The following is a 19,509-nucleotide window of genomic DNA, read 5'->3' on the forward strand; positions in this document are numbered from 1 at the left end:
TTGCTTATTCAGAGAAACCTCAGGAGAATTCAAAACTGAACATTGGCTCTCTCTTACTTTTCCCCAGCATTTCTAGACATATTTCTGCTCCTCAATGCCTCCTCGGTCACCCAAATTGGAGACAACTTGACAAAATGTATTTATTTCAATTGTTTTAGCTCCTCTAATACTTAAAAGGTGCTCTTAAGATGTTGTTCTTGCAATGTAGACAAAATAATACAAAAAGGATTTCCAAATAAATCAAATTAGATGGCATGGTGTCTTATAATTCCAAATAATAGAAATAGTTGAACTAAAAGTTGATAGCATTTAAAAAAAAAATATATTTGCTAAAAGAGGAGCTTCACATAATATCAATCCAACAGATACTTTATGCAGTCTCCACATCTTTTGAGGTACGAGCAAACTGGAACAATTTACCGATTGCCTGATGTCTACCGAGTTAAGATTGTTGAGAACAGACTGAGGGAGCAACATGTCGGAATGGAATTCTACCCAGATTCTCTCTGTATGTGTAAGAACTTTCCTATCACTTGAATTGATCAGGATCAGTTCCTAGGATGGCAGTGGCAGTTCGATCTCACATGGGCTTGGTGTAGCCAAATATCCCCACGGGGAAGTGCTTGACGTGGGTGGGCCACTGGGCGGCTAGCTGGAAAAACTTCACATCGTTCCACTCCACACCGTCGATTGAGACTACACGGAGGGGGGATTACAGACAGACACGCATTGTGACATAGGAAATGACAAATAGCTAATAGGTGAAATTAACAGAAAATGTACTTATGACTTTCTCTACCAGTTGGTGGCAGTGTTGTATTTTTGTGTCATCTAGAGAATTCAATTTGAGTGTAATTTGAAGGTCACAGACTTTAAGTACTCTTGTGTGCGTGTGTGAGTGTGTGTGTGTGCAAAGTCTGTTGGGTGTGTGTGGTGAGAGAGAGGCAGAGAGAGACAGACAAAGAGAGATGCCTACCTCTCAGCATGGTGTGCTGGTGTTTGGCAGTACATATCAGCCTGCTGATCCCCTCGATCACCTGGCTCTTGGAATCAACCTCCTTCTCCTTGGGTTTTTTACTCAAAAAAATCACTGTTTTTTGCCAAACAGTAGAAGAGAGAGAGAAACAAAGAGAGAGAGAGATAAATGCACTATAACGTATATCAATTGAACTACACAATACCCCCAATTTATTGGAATCACGCAAGCTTTATGTCAAGCACAAGATTAGGGATAATTGCAGGGATCTTAGATACACTTATTAAGATTGACACTTATGTCATTCTAAAAGGGTCAGACACCAACTGCACATGCTGAGATAAAACACTACACATCACTTAGCAAGGCCATCAGTTGAATGGGGGCGTATGGGATTAGGTACACTGTTTGCAAGCACTGAAGCACAGAGCTTAACCGACCCTTCTTGTTCTTCTCTTTCATGACCACGGTCATGGACATGCCGGGTGGCGGGGTGAGCTCCCCGCCGTTGGGGATGCGCGACACCTGCAGCGAGCGAAAGTTGCTCTTCAGGGTGTTCTTGATGCCCACATCCCTCTTCTCTCCCTCCCTCTTCTTGTCGGTGCCGTGCCAGGTCCAGTAGTCCACCTGCAAGCCCATCACCTCACCGCCTGACCCTGGAGATCTTTGGCAAGAGGACAAAGGAGTTTTGAATTGCACGATCCTGACTTGCCTGGAGCGTGCATGTGAAATATATTTAGCCAATGTTCGTTATAGGATTCTTATGTATTTTGTGCTGGTTCATACAAGAAATACATTCAAAGTCACTGCCAGTCATGCATTTGTTAAGTGAAAATATACAAATTATATTTAAATATTTATTTTGAACACAACTTTTTTTTATTGAGATGTGAGATCAAATGGACGCCTATTAAAATGTTTCTATAAAGGCTATGTTATAGATACATACAAATTTCCCTCTGAGGGATCAATAAAGTATATATCTATCTAAAGGCTATGTTACAGGGTAAGTTGACATTAACCAGGATATTTCCACTTCGATCAGTGATCATATAAAATCCTGTGACTGAAGCAAGCAATGCTTAAATTGTTCCCAAACCTACCCAGCTCCAGAGAGGGAGGCAGAGACGGAGGGGGAGGGTGGTGGGGTACAGGTCAAGTCCTTCCCATAGGGCACCGATTGTGGTGGAGGGGAGCCCAGCATGTTGACGCCCCCTATCATGGCGTCATCGGAGTCCACTGGAGACAGAGCAAGGAAAAGGGTGTGAGAGTCAAATCTGGGACCAGACCGGCGTTTACACCTGGCACTGCTGATTCGCTTAAACCTTTAGTCTCTTAAAATGAAAGATCCAAGATAGTAGCATTTCGCAATCTGAGTCAGTTCAAATAGTTCACAAGCAAGTCATGTAGATAAGGATGCAGGATCTCTTACCAGACGTGGAGAGATTGTGCTCCACAATCCCTACTTTCACCAGCTGAGGAGATGACAATAAGAGAAGCGTTTAGGCACCGAAGCTTTAAACAGGTCATGAACAAACATTTCCAAACAGTCCTGTTTACATCACTCATTTACCCCACCTTAAAAATAGCACACGTTCCAGGATAAGCACACCGGACTAATTGAATCCCTCTACAAATGGAATATGTTTTAATTACGATAAGCTGTCTTATTAATAGCTGTCTAATATCAGCGGTAACAACCCAAGCCTGAAGGGTGAGCAATTGTGTATTTTTTCCCTTACCCCAATAAATGGCACAAACTTCTGACACGAGTCCTCATCCGGGCTGTCAAAACAAATAATGAGAGAAGGGGGAGTGAGTTTCATATCAGCAGAACACACAAGGAACTGGTGTCTGTATGGGTTGGTGTAGGTGTGATTGGGTCCAGGTGTGAGGGTGAGGCGATGGCTGCAGCATGTCAATCGATCGATGTCGATGAGGCATGGCATCTAGGTGGGTGTAAGTGTGTGGACCGAAAAAGCCCGGCAACATTTTGGAGAAATGACATCATGCTGTAAGGGGGCGTGAGTAGGTAACAGATGGGGGTGGGGGCATTTCTTACAACACTTCGGTCTGACCGACCGGAGTGGTGTTGTAAGCCTGCTGAGGACAGTGAGAGGAGTTTGAGTGGTCGAGGGGCAGGATGACATTACTAATTTGTACAACGGTGAATATTGTTAGCCCCTAGAAGTGAGTGCTAGGTCATCATGAGTGTTAATGAATTGAAACATAAGTATGAATGGGTTGTCCCTGTCCAAATTACTTGAAAAATGTCCTATCCTATGGTTAAATAAAACCCCTTTCACATTAAGTAAAAGCTGTGACTTAAATCGAATGATACCTTTAGAATCTCTGAAAGGTAAACATACTGCATACAGACACTAAGGGCAAATGTGTCATATATAAGAGATCTCACCACACAGCACATTCAAATCTTTGATGTTTTAAGCCTTCATAGTTGTCTGAAGATCAATTGGCACTTAAAAGGGAGGGTATAGCTCAGTAGTGCTTAACTGCAGATTAACAGGTTGGAGGATCAAATCCCCCGGACTGTGTGCTGATTTAAATAAAAGTGTCTTCTGAATCAACACATTATAAAAGGTCACATTTTATAGCTTTATATAAGTGTCACCTTTAAGGGTTACCATGAAGTAAGTGACTTTCATGTAGGAGGCAAAATCTCACCCTTGCTCAAGTCTTGCTCTGAACGTGTTTTTTTTCTTCTTTTTGGTTGTCTGTGGATAAAGTTTAGCTGCATCCTTTTACAACTACCTGTGATGCATATATATTTTATTTTAACGGTGCTTGGTGGCACCATTTACGAGATTGTGTTTATATCTGGAGAGTTTCAGTAAAGTCAACCATTTTCAGTGAACTCCCCTTAATTTTGCTCTTGACAGCTAAATAGGTGATTATGCATTTATCTGATCTGACCTATCTTAGCATTTTCAATGCAGTTATCTAAACCAGTGCTCAAGGAACAGGAGGGGGCCATTACAGAACCAAAATAACCTGTAAAAATGGGGCCAAAGACGGTGTATTTTTAGAGATCCTGGGCAGATGGGAGGCTTGTATTAGGACAGCGAGCTTGAGACAGACCAGGAACAATAAGTACATTTCCCTGGCAGAACTCTCTTGCTTTTCACATGGCACTTTAGAGAGAATATCAAACGACATTTGCATATTTTCACCGAAGCTTGCATTTTAGTTTGCCTCCCATAGCAAGACAGCCAAAAGAAATATGGAAGTGATCCATCTTGACATTTAGCTGTAAGACTTCTAGTGATTTTATGTTAGCACAGAGAAAAGGAGGTTTGAGGTACACTTCTGATCATTTAGATGCACCCTAACATACAAAACTACAACAACAAATAACAAACTGTTGGTTTACCATGATACTTGATACCTGTTTTAATACAGGACTGTCGCCATCAGCCAATCAGCGGATGACTAATTTCCCTGTGTCCAATATAACATTATTTTGATCTCACAGTTGTTATCAAATTGTTCAAAAACACATTTTAGTTTTTGTATTTACTATTATTGAGAGCCTATAATGAACTGCTGTTGTCCTTAGTGGTTCTGACTGATTAGCAATTGTGACCACCTCACAGCTAGTGGCCCTCTGTGGCTACAATGCTCCTCTGTGATTCTGAGGATGGTAACTGGCCAAGTGACCTTTAGATGTTCATATGTTTGTCTTGTCTGAGACAGCCTGTACGTGTGTCTCCACAGACACTCCGACAAAGCAGGAATTGCCATTTAAGGAGCTTTACCCTGGCACAAAAGCAGGGAGAAAATAATGTAGGGAGCAGCGGGCAACACTCCTGGGCAGGTGTGTGTGTGTATGTGTGTCAAAAAGGGTGAGCCGAATGGCTTCCAAAACCTCCGTTCTCCACTTACTGTACTCTCTCCTTTTCTTGCACTCTGTCTTGTCGAGTCATCCAAAATCTTATGATGGTATGTCTCAACTGTCATCACCTCTCCTTAGCTGCACTCCTCCACCCCTCATACTCCCTCTTTCCTCCCAGCGGAATCATTTTATAATTATTTCTACTACTCTAAAACCTCAAGAACATAATGTCCTTTTTCTATAGATATCAAACAACCTTTAACCCTTGTGCTGCCTTCGGGTCACATGACCCAAAGGTTCACAACGAACCATCGTTGTGTTTACCCAATTTTACCCAATACAAAAACAAATAAAAAGCATTTTCTTTTAACCTTCGCGATGTGGGAGGTCTGAGACAGCCCGACGGTTAAAAGAAAATGCTTCACTTTGTTTTTGTATGCTGTAAAGTTGTCGCAATACGACGGTGGGTCACAATGACTGATGGGTCAGAATGACCCGAAGATAACACAAGGGTTAAAAGGTACTTAAACGTTCCCTCGTAGGTTAATCTTCCATTTCTTACTTTATGTCTGTGTCAACTTTCATTGTAGGAGTACTGATGTTTATGGCCAATTCTTTGTCCAAGTCTGCTATTGAGAATGCACAATACACACTACATGAAGATACACTTCTTGTGGTACCTGCATTAAAATGAGGTGGATGGAAATATAGTAACATTATCTCAAAATGTTACATCCAAACCAAACCAACCAAACGCACACGCACACAAAAACAAACAGCGGTTAAGACACGCAATACTCAAACCAAGACAAGGGGAGCCCAATGCAGAAGTTAAGACGTCAGACGTATTGCAGACATGTTGTGAGTGGGATTAGACATTAGACATAAGACAACGGTTCCATTGAGGGACACAATGCAGAAGGAAGGGCCGGGGGGGTGGGGGGCAACAAACGGCTGTGGAAGGTACCTGATGTAAAAATCAAAATACAAGCTTCGCTTCCTTGAATGCAAATAAAAAGAAAAACAGGGAGAAAAACTCAGTGTACAACATTTCACGTTTTGCTTCTAATTGTTCTTTATCTAGGAAGTAAACGAGATACAAAAATGCTTAGGTTTCTGGGCGCTTCAAAGTAGTCAATCCACACCAAATATTGTTTATGGATTTAATTTGTGTTTTCAAAATGACTGACTGTGGATGTACTTGTGGATATTAGAATCTGTGGATTTATTTACATTTTATAAGGAGAACATAATGGAATATGTTTCAGTGTTGTGTTGGACCGTAAGAAAATACAATAAAGGTCATCATATACAATAGGTAACAATGGAGAAAAGGTTCTAAAGTATATAGGACCAGACATCCTAGCACGCAAAATAGGTCAAAATATACAGCAAAATGTGCAAATGCATGCACACACACACACTTAACAATCATTCATACAAAGTTTCTCCTCAATTTAATAAAAGAAAAAAATGCCATTATTCTTATTTGTACTACACACTCACAACCCTCCCCCCAAAACCTTATACATACCTCTTCTGTTTGTAGGTGAGCATGGCCTCAGATATGGGGCACTGGTGAGAGACGCTGGCCCCGGCTAGGTACTGAGACACACGGCCCGCTACATCTATGTTGTCTAGAACAAAACACGAGAAAGGACAGCCTGTAAAACCTGACACATTTCAAGACATCTTTGCAGCTTTGACAGAGGTATTTTAAAGCTCAGTCTTTGTGGTTGTTAAGTTTGATTAGAAAACAATCACATAGACACACCAGGTGGTAAACAAACAAAAACGATTAGAGTTTGAATGAAAAATATTGCTTCTGTACCTGATGTTGGCGCCTCTAGTCTCCCAAACAGGTCCCTCCAGCCCCCGTCCATGAAGATGTTGTTGAACTTGCTGTCGAACGATGCCATGTACTTGGCCAAAGGATGGGTTCCTGCAAGGATAGTTTCGTATTGTAGAATATGTGTGTTTTGTCTTGCTTATAGGTTGTTCCCAAGTCTCTGGAGCTTTGGTGTTCTGCAATGCGTGCCTTTCTATGTGTGTGCATTTGAGAGAGATTGAGTGAGCAACTGATTAAGTAATTGTGACAGAGAAAAAGTGCGTTTGTAGTATGCCAACTCAAGTCAATATCCAATTGGCCCTGACCCTCTACCAAATTCAGATTACCTACCAACAGGGATGACCAGGAAGCGTATGTAGCTCAGCCAATCGGGTGTCTTGTTGGCCAGCTGCTCCACGAAGCACCTGAGGATAGTGCTGAGGTAGCTCTGGTCTCCGGCCACCGCCACTTTGATGGTGGGAGGGGTCTGAGCATTGCAGTTACAACTACAAGGAGGATAAGAATGTTATTTTTCATGTATTATTCCACTATAGATCTTAACGTTGGTGTCATGTACAGTATATCAAAACATTGTATATCCTTTACTTTACAATATGTATTTATATAAACATTATAAAAACTACAGTATATACTACATATACTGTACATTTTACAGTATACATCAAAACTATATTATACTATATAAGTCATTTTGTGCCTCTGCCTAAACTGCATATCTACATATCTGTACGGTTACGCAAATATACCACCAAAATAAACACAACGTTTACAGATAATTAAAACATGCTCTATCTTTCATGTTCTGATGCACGTCATTAGCAGAGGGTGACGGATGTGTAATGTTCTCACAATCTCTGGATCCTGGTGACGATGGTGTTGAAGGCTGCCTGGACGTCAGCACCGGAGATGGTACACACTATGGGCTGGCTGTGCTCATGGAGGAGTTCTGAGAGATACTGGAGGTTAAAAAAGATAAACGAATATAACATGAATGAGGTGTACAAATTGGGATACAGAAAGAGGTGAGGAGAGCGGTGAGAGATCAAAGGAGATGTTTGGCAACTGATTTATCTCACAGGTGTGTGTGTCTGTGTGTGGGTGGGTGGGTGTCAATCAGAGTGGGGGGAAATGGAAATGACACAGTTGTGTTAACGCTTGTGTAAGGAAAAGTTTCAACCTTGCTTCCTTATCACACAGACTCAAACACATAAACACAGCTCAATGTGCAGCTCACACACCACAGCTCCAGTGCACGCACACACAAGTGCACACACTCACACATGCACACATACCTGGCCCTGCCAGTCTGTGGTGTTGATGAGGATAATACTCTCTGGAAGCTGTTCATCGGAGATAAGTATCTGGTTCAACTGGTCATAAACTGATTTCCGGGGCACCTGGAAGAAAAGACGAGGTCAGAAATGTAGCCTGACACACACACACACACACACACACATATATACACACACACACCTGCACAGAGATCCTGGAGTCTGGAGACGTCTCGCTGTCGATACTGCTGGTCCTGTCGCTCTGGGTCTTGGAGTTCTGTCTGTCCTTCATGGAGGTGCTCCGAGGACGCCTCGTCAGCTTGTTCTCCGTTTTACTTATATACAATAAAAATTTAAAAAGAGCAAAAGGAAGGGCAGAACTGTAAGTAGACAGTAGGAGGATAAGGAACAGTAAAGTTTACAGTGTAAACATGGGCGTTTATGTATATGTCGGTGTGCCTGTGCTTGTGTTTGTGAGTGGGTGTGTCCAGCTACCTGGGTGACATTTGGGTCTGGGACTCTGTCTTGCACAGTTTGGCTACGGGCCCTGGGAGCTTGTCTGTGTTGAGGTCCCAGCTGTGACTGTGGCTGTGGTTGGAGTCCCCTGTGCCCGTACCGGCGCCAGTGCCCAAATCGTCCTCCTCAGCCTCCTGTGAACAAACAAAAAATTTAATAAACTACTGTTCACTAAAATGGAGATTAATGCAAGCTTGTTTTGTCTTTCATCTCGTTTTCGACAATATTAGTATTTTTTTCCTCACTTCCCTCCAATGGAGGCCACAGTGTCATAAAAGAAATGATAACCAGGTTATCAAACCAGAAAATGACATGAATGATTTATAGTTTTCTGTTTGTAAACACCACTGTACAGTAAATGCTTTATTTGCACTGTAATAACCTGAACATAATGTTGTATTGCACGAATGGCATTGCAGATGCAAGCAAATTATAAATAAGCACAATTATATAACACGGCCAATAATGAAATACACACAATACCTAGAGATCCTTTAGTGCCAGCTGTTCGTTGTGCAGTGGACTGAGGTTAATGCATTTCAGTGCGTGACCATGGAGACCTTCACAATTGCACACTGACGACACCCCCATCCCCACCCCCCCACCCCACTTCTAATAACACCTGGCAGATGTTGTTATCTCACACGTTTATAGAAAGCTTGGTGTGTCTGTCGGTGTGTGTAAGTGTCTCCAACAGGTGAACATTACATGTTCCTGGGCACATTCCCCATGAAGCTCGTTGTGCATAGTGTCTTTGTCTATGTAATTGTGTGCATTGGTAACTTTGTGTTTTGAGTTGTCTGTATCACATTTCCCATGAAGCTATAAGGCAGGGGACCCCAAACTTTTTTTCTGCGAGGGCCAGATAATTTTTCCTTTCTTTAATGTGGGGCCAGGTCGGTCTGTAACAGAAAATGACATGGGCCGGAGTGATTACCAGTATTATTGTGGAGATTTTATTATGATTTTAAATGTATTAATTATGTTAGATTAGTTTATTATTGAACGATGGAACATTATATTGAATGTACCATTCTGTTGGTGGGTGAATCTAACAAAATCTTTTGTTTACGTTAATAATTATAGTTAATAACTCAGAGACATTTTTGTTTGAAAGCTAACCTTCATTATCAAATACAGATATGATATGATTAAAACATATAGGCCTATTTAAAATTTAATTTTCAAAATATGGCATTGTTCAGAGGGCCGGTCCAAATGTGTGGGTGGGCCATATTCGTCCCGTGGGCTGTAGTTTGGGGACCCCTGCTCTAAGGTGTGTATAATGTGTTTGTCTGTGAAATTGTGTGCATTGGTAACTTTGTGCACTGTATTCTCTGCATCACATTCACCAAGAGAGCACATTGGCCATTAGTAATTTCGCTACACTCCCGTGTGCTAGGGAGAGCTCCCTTTCTCATAAACTCTCTTTCTCTCTCCACCCCCCACCTCATCAGTTCCTTCCTTAACTCAGAGGGGGAAATGCATCGTCAGGTGGCCAAGTTGCCGTGGCTGCGGGCAAACAAGTGTGGAGGGGCCAATGGAGCGTGAGAGAGAACGCTACGGCAAGAACAACAAACCAGGGCCAAGCTCTTATCACAACCAGCTGGAGCAAGGCTACATGGTGTGTGTGTGTGTGTGTGTGCACATATGTTTGTGTCTGAATCTGTGAGAGACAATTAGTGAGTGAGTCTCCCTGCTTTGGAGTTTGTGTGTGTGTGTGTCTGTTTGCAATAATCAAGCTCTTTGTAGTTACAGTAAATGCCCTCTTGTTCACATCAAGCTGACCCAGTGGAAGATAAACATATGGGGGGTGATTCATGATAATGGCAGAGAGAGAGAAAGTGAGAGAGAGATTGATAGGAGAGAAAGGGAAAGGGCTGTGATGCCTTTTAATGGTCTGATGCAATTGTGTGTGTATGCGTGTGTGAGTTTGAGTGTATATATTGCCTAACCTAAGGCCACTCACTCGTGCAATAGACTCCACTCCAGCAGTGTCATCCTGATACTTGCCCCCCATGACTTTGGCTCTCTCTGGAGACAAGAGATCCCCGCCCTACAGAACACAGGATGCAGTTACATAAAATGTCCTTTGGGGGTCGCTCAAGAGCTTTTCCAACTAAAATACAATCCATTACACAAGAAAATTCTATATAGGTCCAACAGAATAGGAAATGCTTTTACTGATACTTTTACCGCTGTCGTGTGCATGTTGGTTGTCTTTCTACTGTCTATATTTCAAAGCGATGTAGATACACTCTGATTTTATGTAAAAAAAAAAGAATTTGCCGAAACCAAAAAAATCCATGCAAATAATAATTAAATATGTATAATAATTAAACAATGCCTTTGTGAGGGGTAATTGAACCCATATTTTGTGCGTCATACCAATAAAAGTACTGCAAATAATGGATGCTTTGTGGGATGTTCTAGCGTGCTTTGCTACCATCACATGTGGTTAACCGGTTTTCAAAATACTCACAGGTAGAGTCTGATCTCTGGGTTGGCTCTTCTGACTGTGCAGACTCCCAATCTCTGTCTGGGAGCTTGAATGAGACATTCCCTCAAAGAAAGGCCTGGAACACAGCCACAGCAGAGAGTACAAATAGATGACAAGATGTGCTTTTCAAACGCAACATGAGAGATTCAAAATTATTGATTGTGTGTGTCCATTAAGTTACATAAATTGTTCTTTTTTACCCTCTGTGGACTCCAAACCTTGTAAATGTGAACATTTGCTACAGAGGAAAATTGAAGAATTGCAGTCTATGCCAATTTATTTTCATGATAATCGTTGTGTTTCAGAGGATATTTCAGGGTCCTCAAAGGGAAATGGGAGATATTCAATAGAGAGAACACAAACCCAAACTCACTTGAGTTTGGGTTTGGGTGTGCTGAGGACACTCTCATTGTCCTCCATCTCTGGTCCACTGTCGCTCTGGTTGTACACCTCCAGGCTGTCGTAGAGAAGGTCCAAGTCCTCTTCCACCTCCTGGGTTTGGTCAACTGGGTCAGAGTCCAAAACCTACATTTTAAAAGGGCAAAACACAATACGCCATAAATGACATGAATCTCTTACAACAGGACTGCAATTTGAAAAGCTTTTTTTTCCAGATACATGGCTAGCATTGATATTGTAACAAATGACAAATATATACTGATTAGTATTGGCTTTGAATCAGCTTTTATGTTATTGTTGCAACAGGATTAAAGTTCTGTCAAACAACTGGCAAAGTAAACCACAAATCAATCAATACATCTATTTCATTATATCACATTAAAGACATTTCACAACATAATTTCAGTAGGCCATAGCAAATTGAAGCATCTGTTAAGGTTTTACATTAAATGAATACACATTTACATAAAAATATGGACAAAACAAAAACACACACCCCAGAACTTTAATTAATGAATCTGGTAGTGACTGGTAGTGAGCTGAGACTTCATAATTAATTTCAAAGGTACATTTTTAATTAATCAATGTCTCAAGGCCATATGTTTTAAGACGAGAATGTCCATTTCTCTCAATATACAGTAATTTCTAACATAGCAGAGACTATTTAAAATTCAACCCCAAAAGGCTATTATTAATCACAAGCTGTTATAATTAATCAACTGTCTGATTTGCTAACTAGATCTTTTTAATGTGCTCCATTTCTTAATAAAAAAAAATATTTTTTTAAATGTCTAATTGACAGGCACGGTTTGTAATAGGCAAAACAAGAGAAAAGTCAACATCTAGTAGAGTGATATGATTAACTTTTACAGAACAATAAATCTATCCACTCATTGAAGTCCAAGGATTTTTCAGTATCTCTCTTAGTAAACAAGGTGCAAATTGTATAGTTTAATAGAGTTCACCGTTTACAGTACATAGCACATTGAACAACAGTCCTATACTGCTGTTCTATCTGGGTCACTGCCTACACAGGAGCTGAGAAATAATACTGTTAGAGGGGTTAGGTGATGGCAGCGCAAAGCTTAGGAAAGGCTGATGAGGCTGCTAGACAGGTTGTAAGGGTTAGAGACACAGCTGTGGTCAACTGAACACCCTTTAGACTGGCCTGAAAACAAGGATCAATGACCTGGGAACGTAACTCGCTAATTATTTCATGTGAAAGCACGTCAATACAGCTATGCAAGTAAAAGAAGGGCACCCATGGATGTATTTGGGTTTGAACTGGGCTGAAACCAATTCAGCAGCTAACTGATATACAACAAATAAAGGTAGCATCATGGGTACATTATGTGCTATAGGGATGTGCATGCTTCGGTACCACTGCTTGTGGGATCAGTCAACCCGGCTCAGCTTCTCAACGAATTGCAATTTGTAGTCAGCATTACATAAATGTTTTTTGTAGTAAAAAGATTCCATTACAGATGTGACTAAGAGTATGTGTGTACCAACCTCGTCCGTCACTTTGAATCTCTTCAATAGGGCCACAAACTTCTGTTTGAAATTAGGTTGCTGTAGAAAGCCAGGGAAGGAGATAAAGGGAAGAAACAGAAAATAAGAGAGGAAATGAAGAAGTGAGAAGTGGAAGGGAGAAAGAAGGGAAGAGCGGGAAGACAACAGAATAAGACAAGGATCTCAATCAAGTGACAACCACTCTCAGCCACCATCTCCTTTGCATCAAAATCACGCATTGACAGAAGCTCTGTGTTCTTTGCAGTGACACATTGCACACACAGACACATTAAATGTGGGGAAATTTAAACACATCTCACTAATCCGTCAGTGGTTTACATTGCTTCACCTAAGATGCCGGTCCTGTCAGCCATCATTAAGGATTTAAGGAGCCGAGCACTTGGCAGCATAATAAAGTCACTTGGCATTCACTAGGATGAATGTCTTGGATTCCAGTGAGCTTAGGTTACATACGTTAAATGTGTCAGATCAGGACATGTCCTTAAAAACACGGAGGCTTATTGATCAAAATAAACAGCCTGAATTTCATGAGAGATGAAAGTGGCAGGGGAGTGGTGTATACTGTACATTACATACAGTTTGTTTGTGTGTGAGTTTAAGTGTTCGTATCGATCAGGCCAGACTGACTACATCGACGGTTGAAAGGACATCTCATGTCTGTCACAGCAGTTCGGCTTAACCTGAGAGGATTGTGGACATCATCTGTGACATGCTAAAACAGTACATGACTAAGACACGACAAGCCCTGACAGATTAGCAGATTCCAATAGTGTTGAATAGACTCCATTGTCCAAAAATACAGGATTTTGAAAGAGGCTAATGAACATAAGCAGGAATCTTTATATCATTCTGTTATCTTCCTCTATTTTATGCAGTGATAAGACCTGGCAAAATGTGGCTGCTATACCATTAATTTTAAGTCAAAGGGATATAGATAAATATGTATATAAAAAAAAAAGGAATGTTTAAGGATTTTTTATGAATTCTTAAATATGTACCTCAAGCATTAGGTGAACATTCTTACCCTTGTCATGGACGTTGTCCGGATCATTTTCCTCCGGGATTTCTTTGACTTTCTTTGAACCTCATCATCTTCATCATACAAGTCCTACAGAAAAAAAGATTTGTGGAGAAAACCTCAACTCATGACTAAAACCAACACACAAAGATTTCATGTTATTCCTGGCCCCCAGAAATTACGTGCTGGTGTGTTTAGGTGTTAGATTGTAGTTAGTGTGTTCTGCCATCGTTAATTATCATTAGATCTGGATGATATGCATGTTTGTTTCTCACCTGTGGTTGGACTGCGTCATCACTAGCTTCCTGTTCTGATGAGTAACTGTCGTCGTCGTCCTCGGAGTAGTTGTCCATATCTGGGGAGCGGTCTAGGAGGTAGTACAAGGCCATGGTCAATCCATTGTTCGCTTTGTGTACATCTCTACACCAGCTCCCTTAAACCCCCCCCCCCCCCCCCCCGTACAACCCACACAGCCGCCTCAAGGACAAATGATAGTGCAGGATGCATGAATGACCTGTATTATGTCAGAGTTTGTTTTCACTGTGTCAGGCCTTGCCACCTCGTTCTTGACAGACTTCATTTGTGGGGAGTGGTTTCACAGTGGGTTCCATTGCATCTGCACAGCTGACATGGAGCTGTGTTGTAAGGCGACTAGGCGCCATTTTGACTCTCAGAGGCTGAGGAGCCTTTTGTAATATTTGTATTTTTATATTGTAAATTACTGCAACTTATATTTTATTGTAGTTTATTTTAATCTAATTCCATTGCTAGTTATGTACCCTTAGTATAGTTAGTCCTCATATTTAAATTTTAGATTCCTATATGTTTAATGTTTGCACATCCTGCCAAAGCAAATTCCTTGTCTGTGCAAACTTTCATGGCGAATAAAACCCATTCTGATTCTGATTCTTAGATGGCTAACAGCCTTATGCAGAGTGAGATGAACACCTCCCATTTCCTGCCGTGACATTGATTATAAAGAACGAGTGCTAAGGCTCATTTGTCTTGGTTAGGGCTTTGTGGAGGCTAGTGGTATACTGGAAGGACAATCCCTCATCGGACTTAAGACTGTGATAAGCTTAATGTACCTAAGTAGAAATAAACCATTTTGTGACTTTCAGATGCAAGTGTGGAAACGTGTGGAGGGAAAATGAACAATGGAATACTAAAAAAACTATAGAAAATGGAAAGTTTGCTTTGGAAAAAAGGGTAGGGTACCTTAAACAATTTTTTGTCCTCAACATTTAGACACTGTAGAGTAGAGACTAGAATTATGAGCCCAATTTTTTGGGAGTGAATAATTACTTCTTTGGCATAAGTTTGATCTTTAGACAGGTGAAAGCTAAACTATTTTACTCCATTTTACCCTCCAATCCTTGAGTGCCTAAAGTCATTTTTAATCTCTCAAAACTCAAGTTGTGACTCAAGCCTGATTCCTGGGGCTCCCACCTGAGGCTTTGGTCTTGTTGCCAGTCTGCCCGCTGCTATCCTCATGGTCAATGGGCTGGCTGGACAGGGAATACACACTGAGCTCGGCAGCACGCACTGGAGCCTCCTTCACGTTGCTATGGAGACCGAGGATCTGAGCTCCATCTGTCGGGTGCTGCATCACCTAACCACACACAGAAGCTTGCACGATGACACAGATTTCTTTTTTTTTACAGTAGACACACATATTTCTGAGCACACAAAGGAAGCTAGTATGCACATGCACAATGAACGTGTTTTTATTCTTCAATTTGCAATGGGAACACTATCCAGGACACAGAACCATTCAAATCTGGAGCATGTCCCACTCAAGCACACCACTTTGGTGTGATAAACAGCAGCGACGGTCACATCCTTGTGCATACTACACCATGTCTCATACATTTGGATTCTCCCATTTTGTCACAGATGCTCCAAAAGTCTTCCTGTCTTTCAAACTGAATTCATGCCTGACAACTTTGTTGACATATACAGTATTTCCTCTGGATATGACAGATTCCCTATTGCCATAGTTAAGTCCATGAAATGTCACTTTAAGTGATGCAACTTTTGCTGAGGTGGAAATGGGACACTTAAGTAGTTGAATAAATAACGTAACACTATTCATTCCGAACATATAGTTAGAACCAACATTTCTTGGATTTTTCTTTGTTATTTTGGTTCCCTCTTTGAGCACTCAAGATCTGACATGATCTAGAGACTAAGAGGTTAAAGTCCTGGACTTAATTTTCTTCAGGTTTATGAGTGGTTTGCATCAAGTAGTTTACTCTCTGTGGTGCTCATTGGGTCATATCCCACAGCTGACCTCACCAATGCTTTTGTCTTCTTAGTGACGAACCATGATGAGCTATTGATTTTGGGATGTCCAGGATTCTTGCAAGGTCCGCAGTTGATTTGTTTACATTTTAGAGGCTTATTACAGGCAGCTTAATTTGCCTCACACTGCTGTATTTGTCATGTGGGAACACCCTCAATAAATCCCCAAAGGTAAACTTAAACATAGATATAATATAGATATACACTGCTCTGGAGTTAATACCCCAAATACTTGTAGTACCCTAAAATGGGGAAACAAGGTACAAAATGTCTTGGAATAAAAAAAAAAAAAATAGTAAACTAGTATTTTGTAGAACCATAATATAGGTTTACGTTTAAATAACTTCAACTTAGATTTATTGTTCTGTCAACATGAGACTCCAAATGTAAGTGGGAGGTAGACTTGAATGCATTTAAACTGTTCTAACGACTCCAACAAGATATTTAATTCTGTACTAAAAGAAATATTTATGTCATTGTACCTCTGCCATGTTGATTACTCCCACCGCCAGGGTCTTGTAACCCAAAATGGTACGGTTCTTGTACCTCTTCCGCCTCTGGAGCATTATCTGCAACCGATTTGCGTCCCTTTTGAGGAAGTGGGGATACTGAGGAAAGGCAGAAAACAAAGATGGTCGTGACACTAGGTTACATCACGCTGTATCCTTCAGCTCAAAACAATGAACTAGTTTTCCTCTCATGTCTTTGATGCTTTCAGATCCTTCACCTGAGAAAAAGGCTTTGTGATCTAATGTTGGATGTACGTTTAAAAAAAGAAAGAAACGAAAGAGTGGGCTTCTCTGACTTTGCTTAAATAGACTCTTAAATTCAGCAACCATGAATGAATTGTTGCATCATGGTTGTGCTTCTGAAAAATAAATAAATGCATAAGCAGTTAAGATGAGCACTGGCAGACCCAGCTGGTTTGAGGTCGATGTCGCTGTAGTTGATGGAGGAAATACAACTGCATCTGAAGAATTTAGTGTAAATGTCATACCATTTATAATCTTGACCTTAAGAAGAGGACATTGTATTTTTTTACAGTAGCAGGCTAGCAGATTGACAATGCTAACTGTCCCAATATAACTAACAGAGCAAATGCATTTACGATAGCTTTTCCAAGCAACACTGACATCTTAAGTGTTCAGACCACTTATACTGTATTAGAACTTCAATAATGCCAAATTAATAAATGTAAATGTAATGTATATTCCTTCTCTTAAAAAGAGTATTTAGAATGTGTGTAGGCTGGTCCAAAAGCTGCCACACAGAACGTATACACTATCCCTATAAAAATATTTTAACTCTGTGCTATCTTCAATGCCATCAATCAATTCAATAGAAATACATCAGTGGCACAAATGTTTTTTTCCCCAATACATGTTTATACTAAATGATCTAACCTGGAGGGAAAAGGTGAGTTCCAGGTCAGTCTCCATCAGCCCGTCCGGGGGAAGGACATACTCATTAGACCTCAAGATACGCTTGGAGCCCTGAGAACAGAAACATTTTGAGATGTTTAGACAAGCAAACAGAAATTCAATTATCTGGTATGCTTCTTTGTTCTATTCTCTCCCTCTTTCTCTCTAGTCATATGGTCCTTTTATAGTTTGTGTTGGTCAGGTCATGAATATGAGAGTTTTATTTTTATATATATATATATATATATAAAGTTAGCTTTTGTTGTTCCAAAAATTATAGAAACTTGTGTTTTTCTCTGCTTAATTCAGTTCTGAGGTGCATTTTGAGGCACCAATTTTCTACAGAGAATAGGATTCCATCAATCAAGTGTTTTATTCACCATAAAACAAACTGCAAACAGTTATCATTCTGGTATTCAGCAGAATAGTCTAGGGTTACGTTCATGTGGCGTGTTGGCATTACCGACTGAACCGCTTCTCAATCTAGATTTCATACCATTACTTAAGGGGATAAAAAGGTGAGAGATAAGTGATTATGTGTGTTAGCGTGTCCAATAATTCATGATCCTGGACCATGGAGCAACTGGTTCCTTTGGTAAACGTACTAATTTGACCAATTTCAAGAAGCCATCTTTGAATGAATGCCTCAACCTAAGCGTGTGCGGGCGAATGAGTGAGTCAGATGAAAACAAACATTCCCAAATACTAAAATTGTATTTTGCCGACCAGAAATCTGATCTTCGTCGCAAGATGGATTGACTAGTTTTCTTTTAACTTATTTTCTTCTGGGAGCCCACTGCAGGTCACACTTAATGCTAGGCTGGCTTTTCACAAAAGTCAAGGACAAGAGATGTACAACCATTAACAAGACCAAAGGGAGCACACAGTGGGGTCATCTTCTAACGAGCTGTCATGTGCACAGCTGAGCTAAAGTGGAATAGAGGGCGCTGACATAAGTGACAGAGCGTCACAATGAGATCTGCTAAACAAAACTAAACAAACTACATCACCCTCAGGACGGCTCAACTCTGACGGTTTACATTTACATTTAGTCATTTAGCAGACGCTCGTATCCAGAGCGACTTACAGGGACATTCCCCCCGAGGCAAGTAGGGTGAAGTGCCTTGCCCAAGGACACAACGTCAATTGGCACGGCCGAGAATCGAACCAGCAACCTTTGTATTACTAGCCCAATTCCCTAACCGCTCAGCCACCTTACAAGGCTAACTGATACCAAAGCTGGAAGACAAAAGCTATGTGGCTTCCAAACACTGCCTGCTCATTGCTTGATAGGTAGCCTAGATATTAAGTACAGCCAAGGCTAAGAATTTTTTTGAAAAGATTAATTTACAAGAATGTAATTGCCTCTGTATGAAGCATTACACTCTTAGGGGCATTACTATGGCATAATAACCCTTGAAAAAGATCTCGGTTCATTAGTGATTTGGTGAATTAAACTGGACTGAACCAACCATCACTAGGGTTCTATATGGTAAGTTTGTGCAAGGTAGCTGCACACGTTTGTAAACAATGGTATTATATACCATGCCACAAGGATGCACTGACATAAATATGAGGTATATCGTTTTAGTAGATGCAGTAAGACCCAAGAAAAAAACTTTGTTTTGCTGACTTTGGCTTTCCTAATCTCTGGATCCATCAATTGTAGAAAGCCTCAACTATCTGTTGAACACTGAGACTTTAGAGCGGGTGACAATATTCAAATTTCTTCCTCCCACTCATCATCCAGTCTGTAGACTTACTCCAACAACCCTTGTTTTTTTCTTTGTTTTTCCATTCAGAAGATTTATTTAAGCATCTAACCTGACAGGTACCACAAAAGCAAGTGTAGCAGGCAGTGGCAGTCTT

At 40.8% G+C, this 19,509-nt stretch overlaps 1 protein-coding gene across 1 annotated transcript in view; it reads right to left on the reverse strand.

Annotated features, from left to right (window-relative positions):
• Positions 1-262: 262 nt before the first annotated feature.
• The window catches only part of si:ch211-126j24.1 (phosphofurin acidic cluster sorting protein 2), a 38,302-nt gene continuing 19,055 nt past the window's right edge, over positions 263-19,509 (reverse strand). The window contains exons 3-24 of the mRNA XM_067259470.1: positions 17,623-17,712; positions 16,702-16,827; positions 15,365-15,527; positions 14,191-14,282; positions 13,922-14,005; positions 12,877-12,936; positions 11,339-11,490; positions 10,948-11,041; positions 10,435-10,521; positions 8,445-8,599; positions 8,152-8,284; positions 7,971-8,075; positions 7,528-7,634; positions 7,009-7,163; positions 6,661-6,771; positions 6,364-6,466; positions 2,719-2,761; positions 2,409-2,451; positions 2,080-2,215; positions 1,417-1,640; positions 977-1,090; positions 263-696 (exon numbers count right to left, since the gene is read on the reverse strand). Of these exons, the coding sequence (XP_067115571.1) occupies positions 581-696; positions 977-1,090; positions 1,417-1,640; positions 2,080-2,215; positions 2,409-2,451; positions 2,719-2,761; positions 6,364-6,466; positions 6,661-6,771; positions 7,009-7,163; positions 7,528-7,634; positions 7,971-8,075; positions 8,152-8,284; positions 8,445-8,599; positions 10,435-10,521; positions 10,948-11,041; positions 11,339-11,490; positions 12,877-12,936; positions 13,922-14,005; positions 14,191-14,282; positions 15,365-15,527; positions 16,702-16,827; positions 17,623-17,712 (2,493 nt within the window). The 3' untranslated portion in view covers positions 263-580. The remainder of the gene's footprint in view (positions 697-976; positions 1,091-1,416; positions 1,641-2,079; positions 2,216-2,408; positions 2,452-2,718; positions 2,762-6,363; positions 6,467-6,660; positions 6,772-7,008; positions 7,164-7,527; positions 7,635-7,970; positions 8,076-8,151; positions 8,285-8,444; positions 8,600-10,434; positions 10,522-10,947; positions 11,042-11,338; positions 11,491-12,876; positions 12,937-13,921; positions 14,006-14,190; positions 14,283-15,364; positions 15,528-16,701; positions 16,828-17,622; positions 17,713-19,509) is intronic.

Source organism: Osmerus mordax, chromosome 21 (genome assembly GCF_038355195.1).
Source record: "Osmerus mordax isolate fOsmMor3 chromosome 21, fOsmMor3.pri, whole genome shotgun sequence".
Classification (NCBI taxonomy): Eukaryota; Metazoa; Chordata; class Actinopteri; order Osmeriformes; family Osmeridae; genus Osmerus; species Osmerus mordax.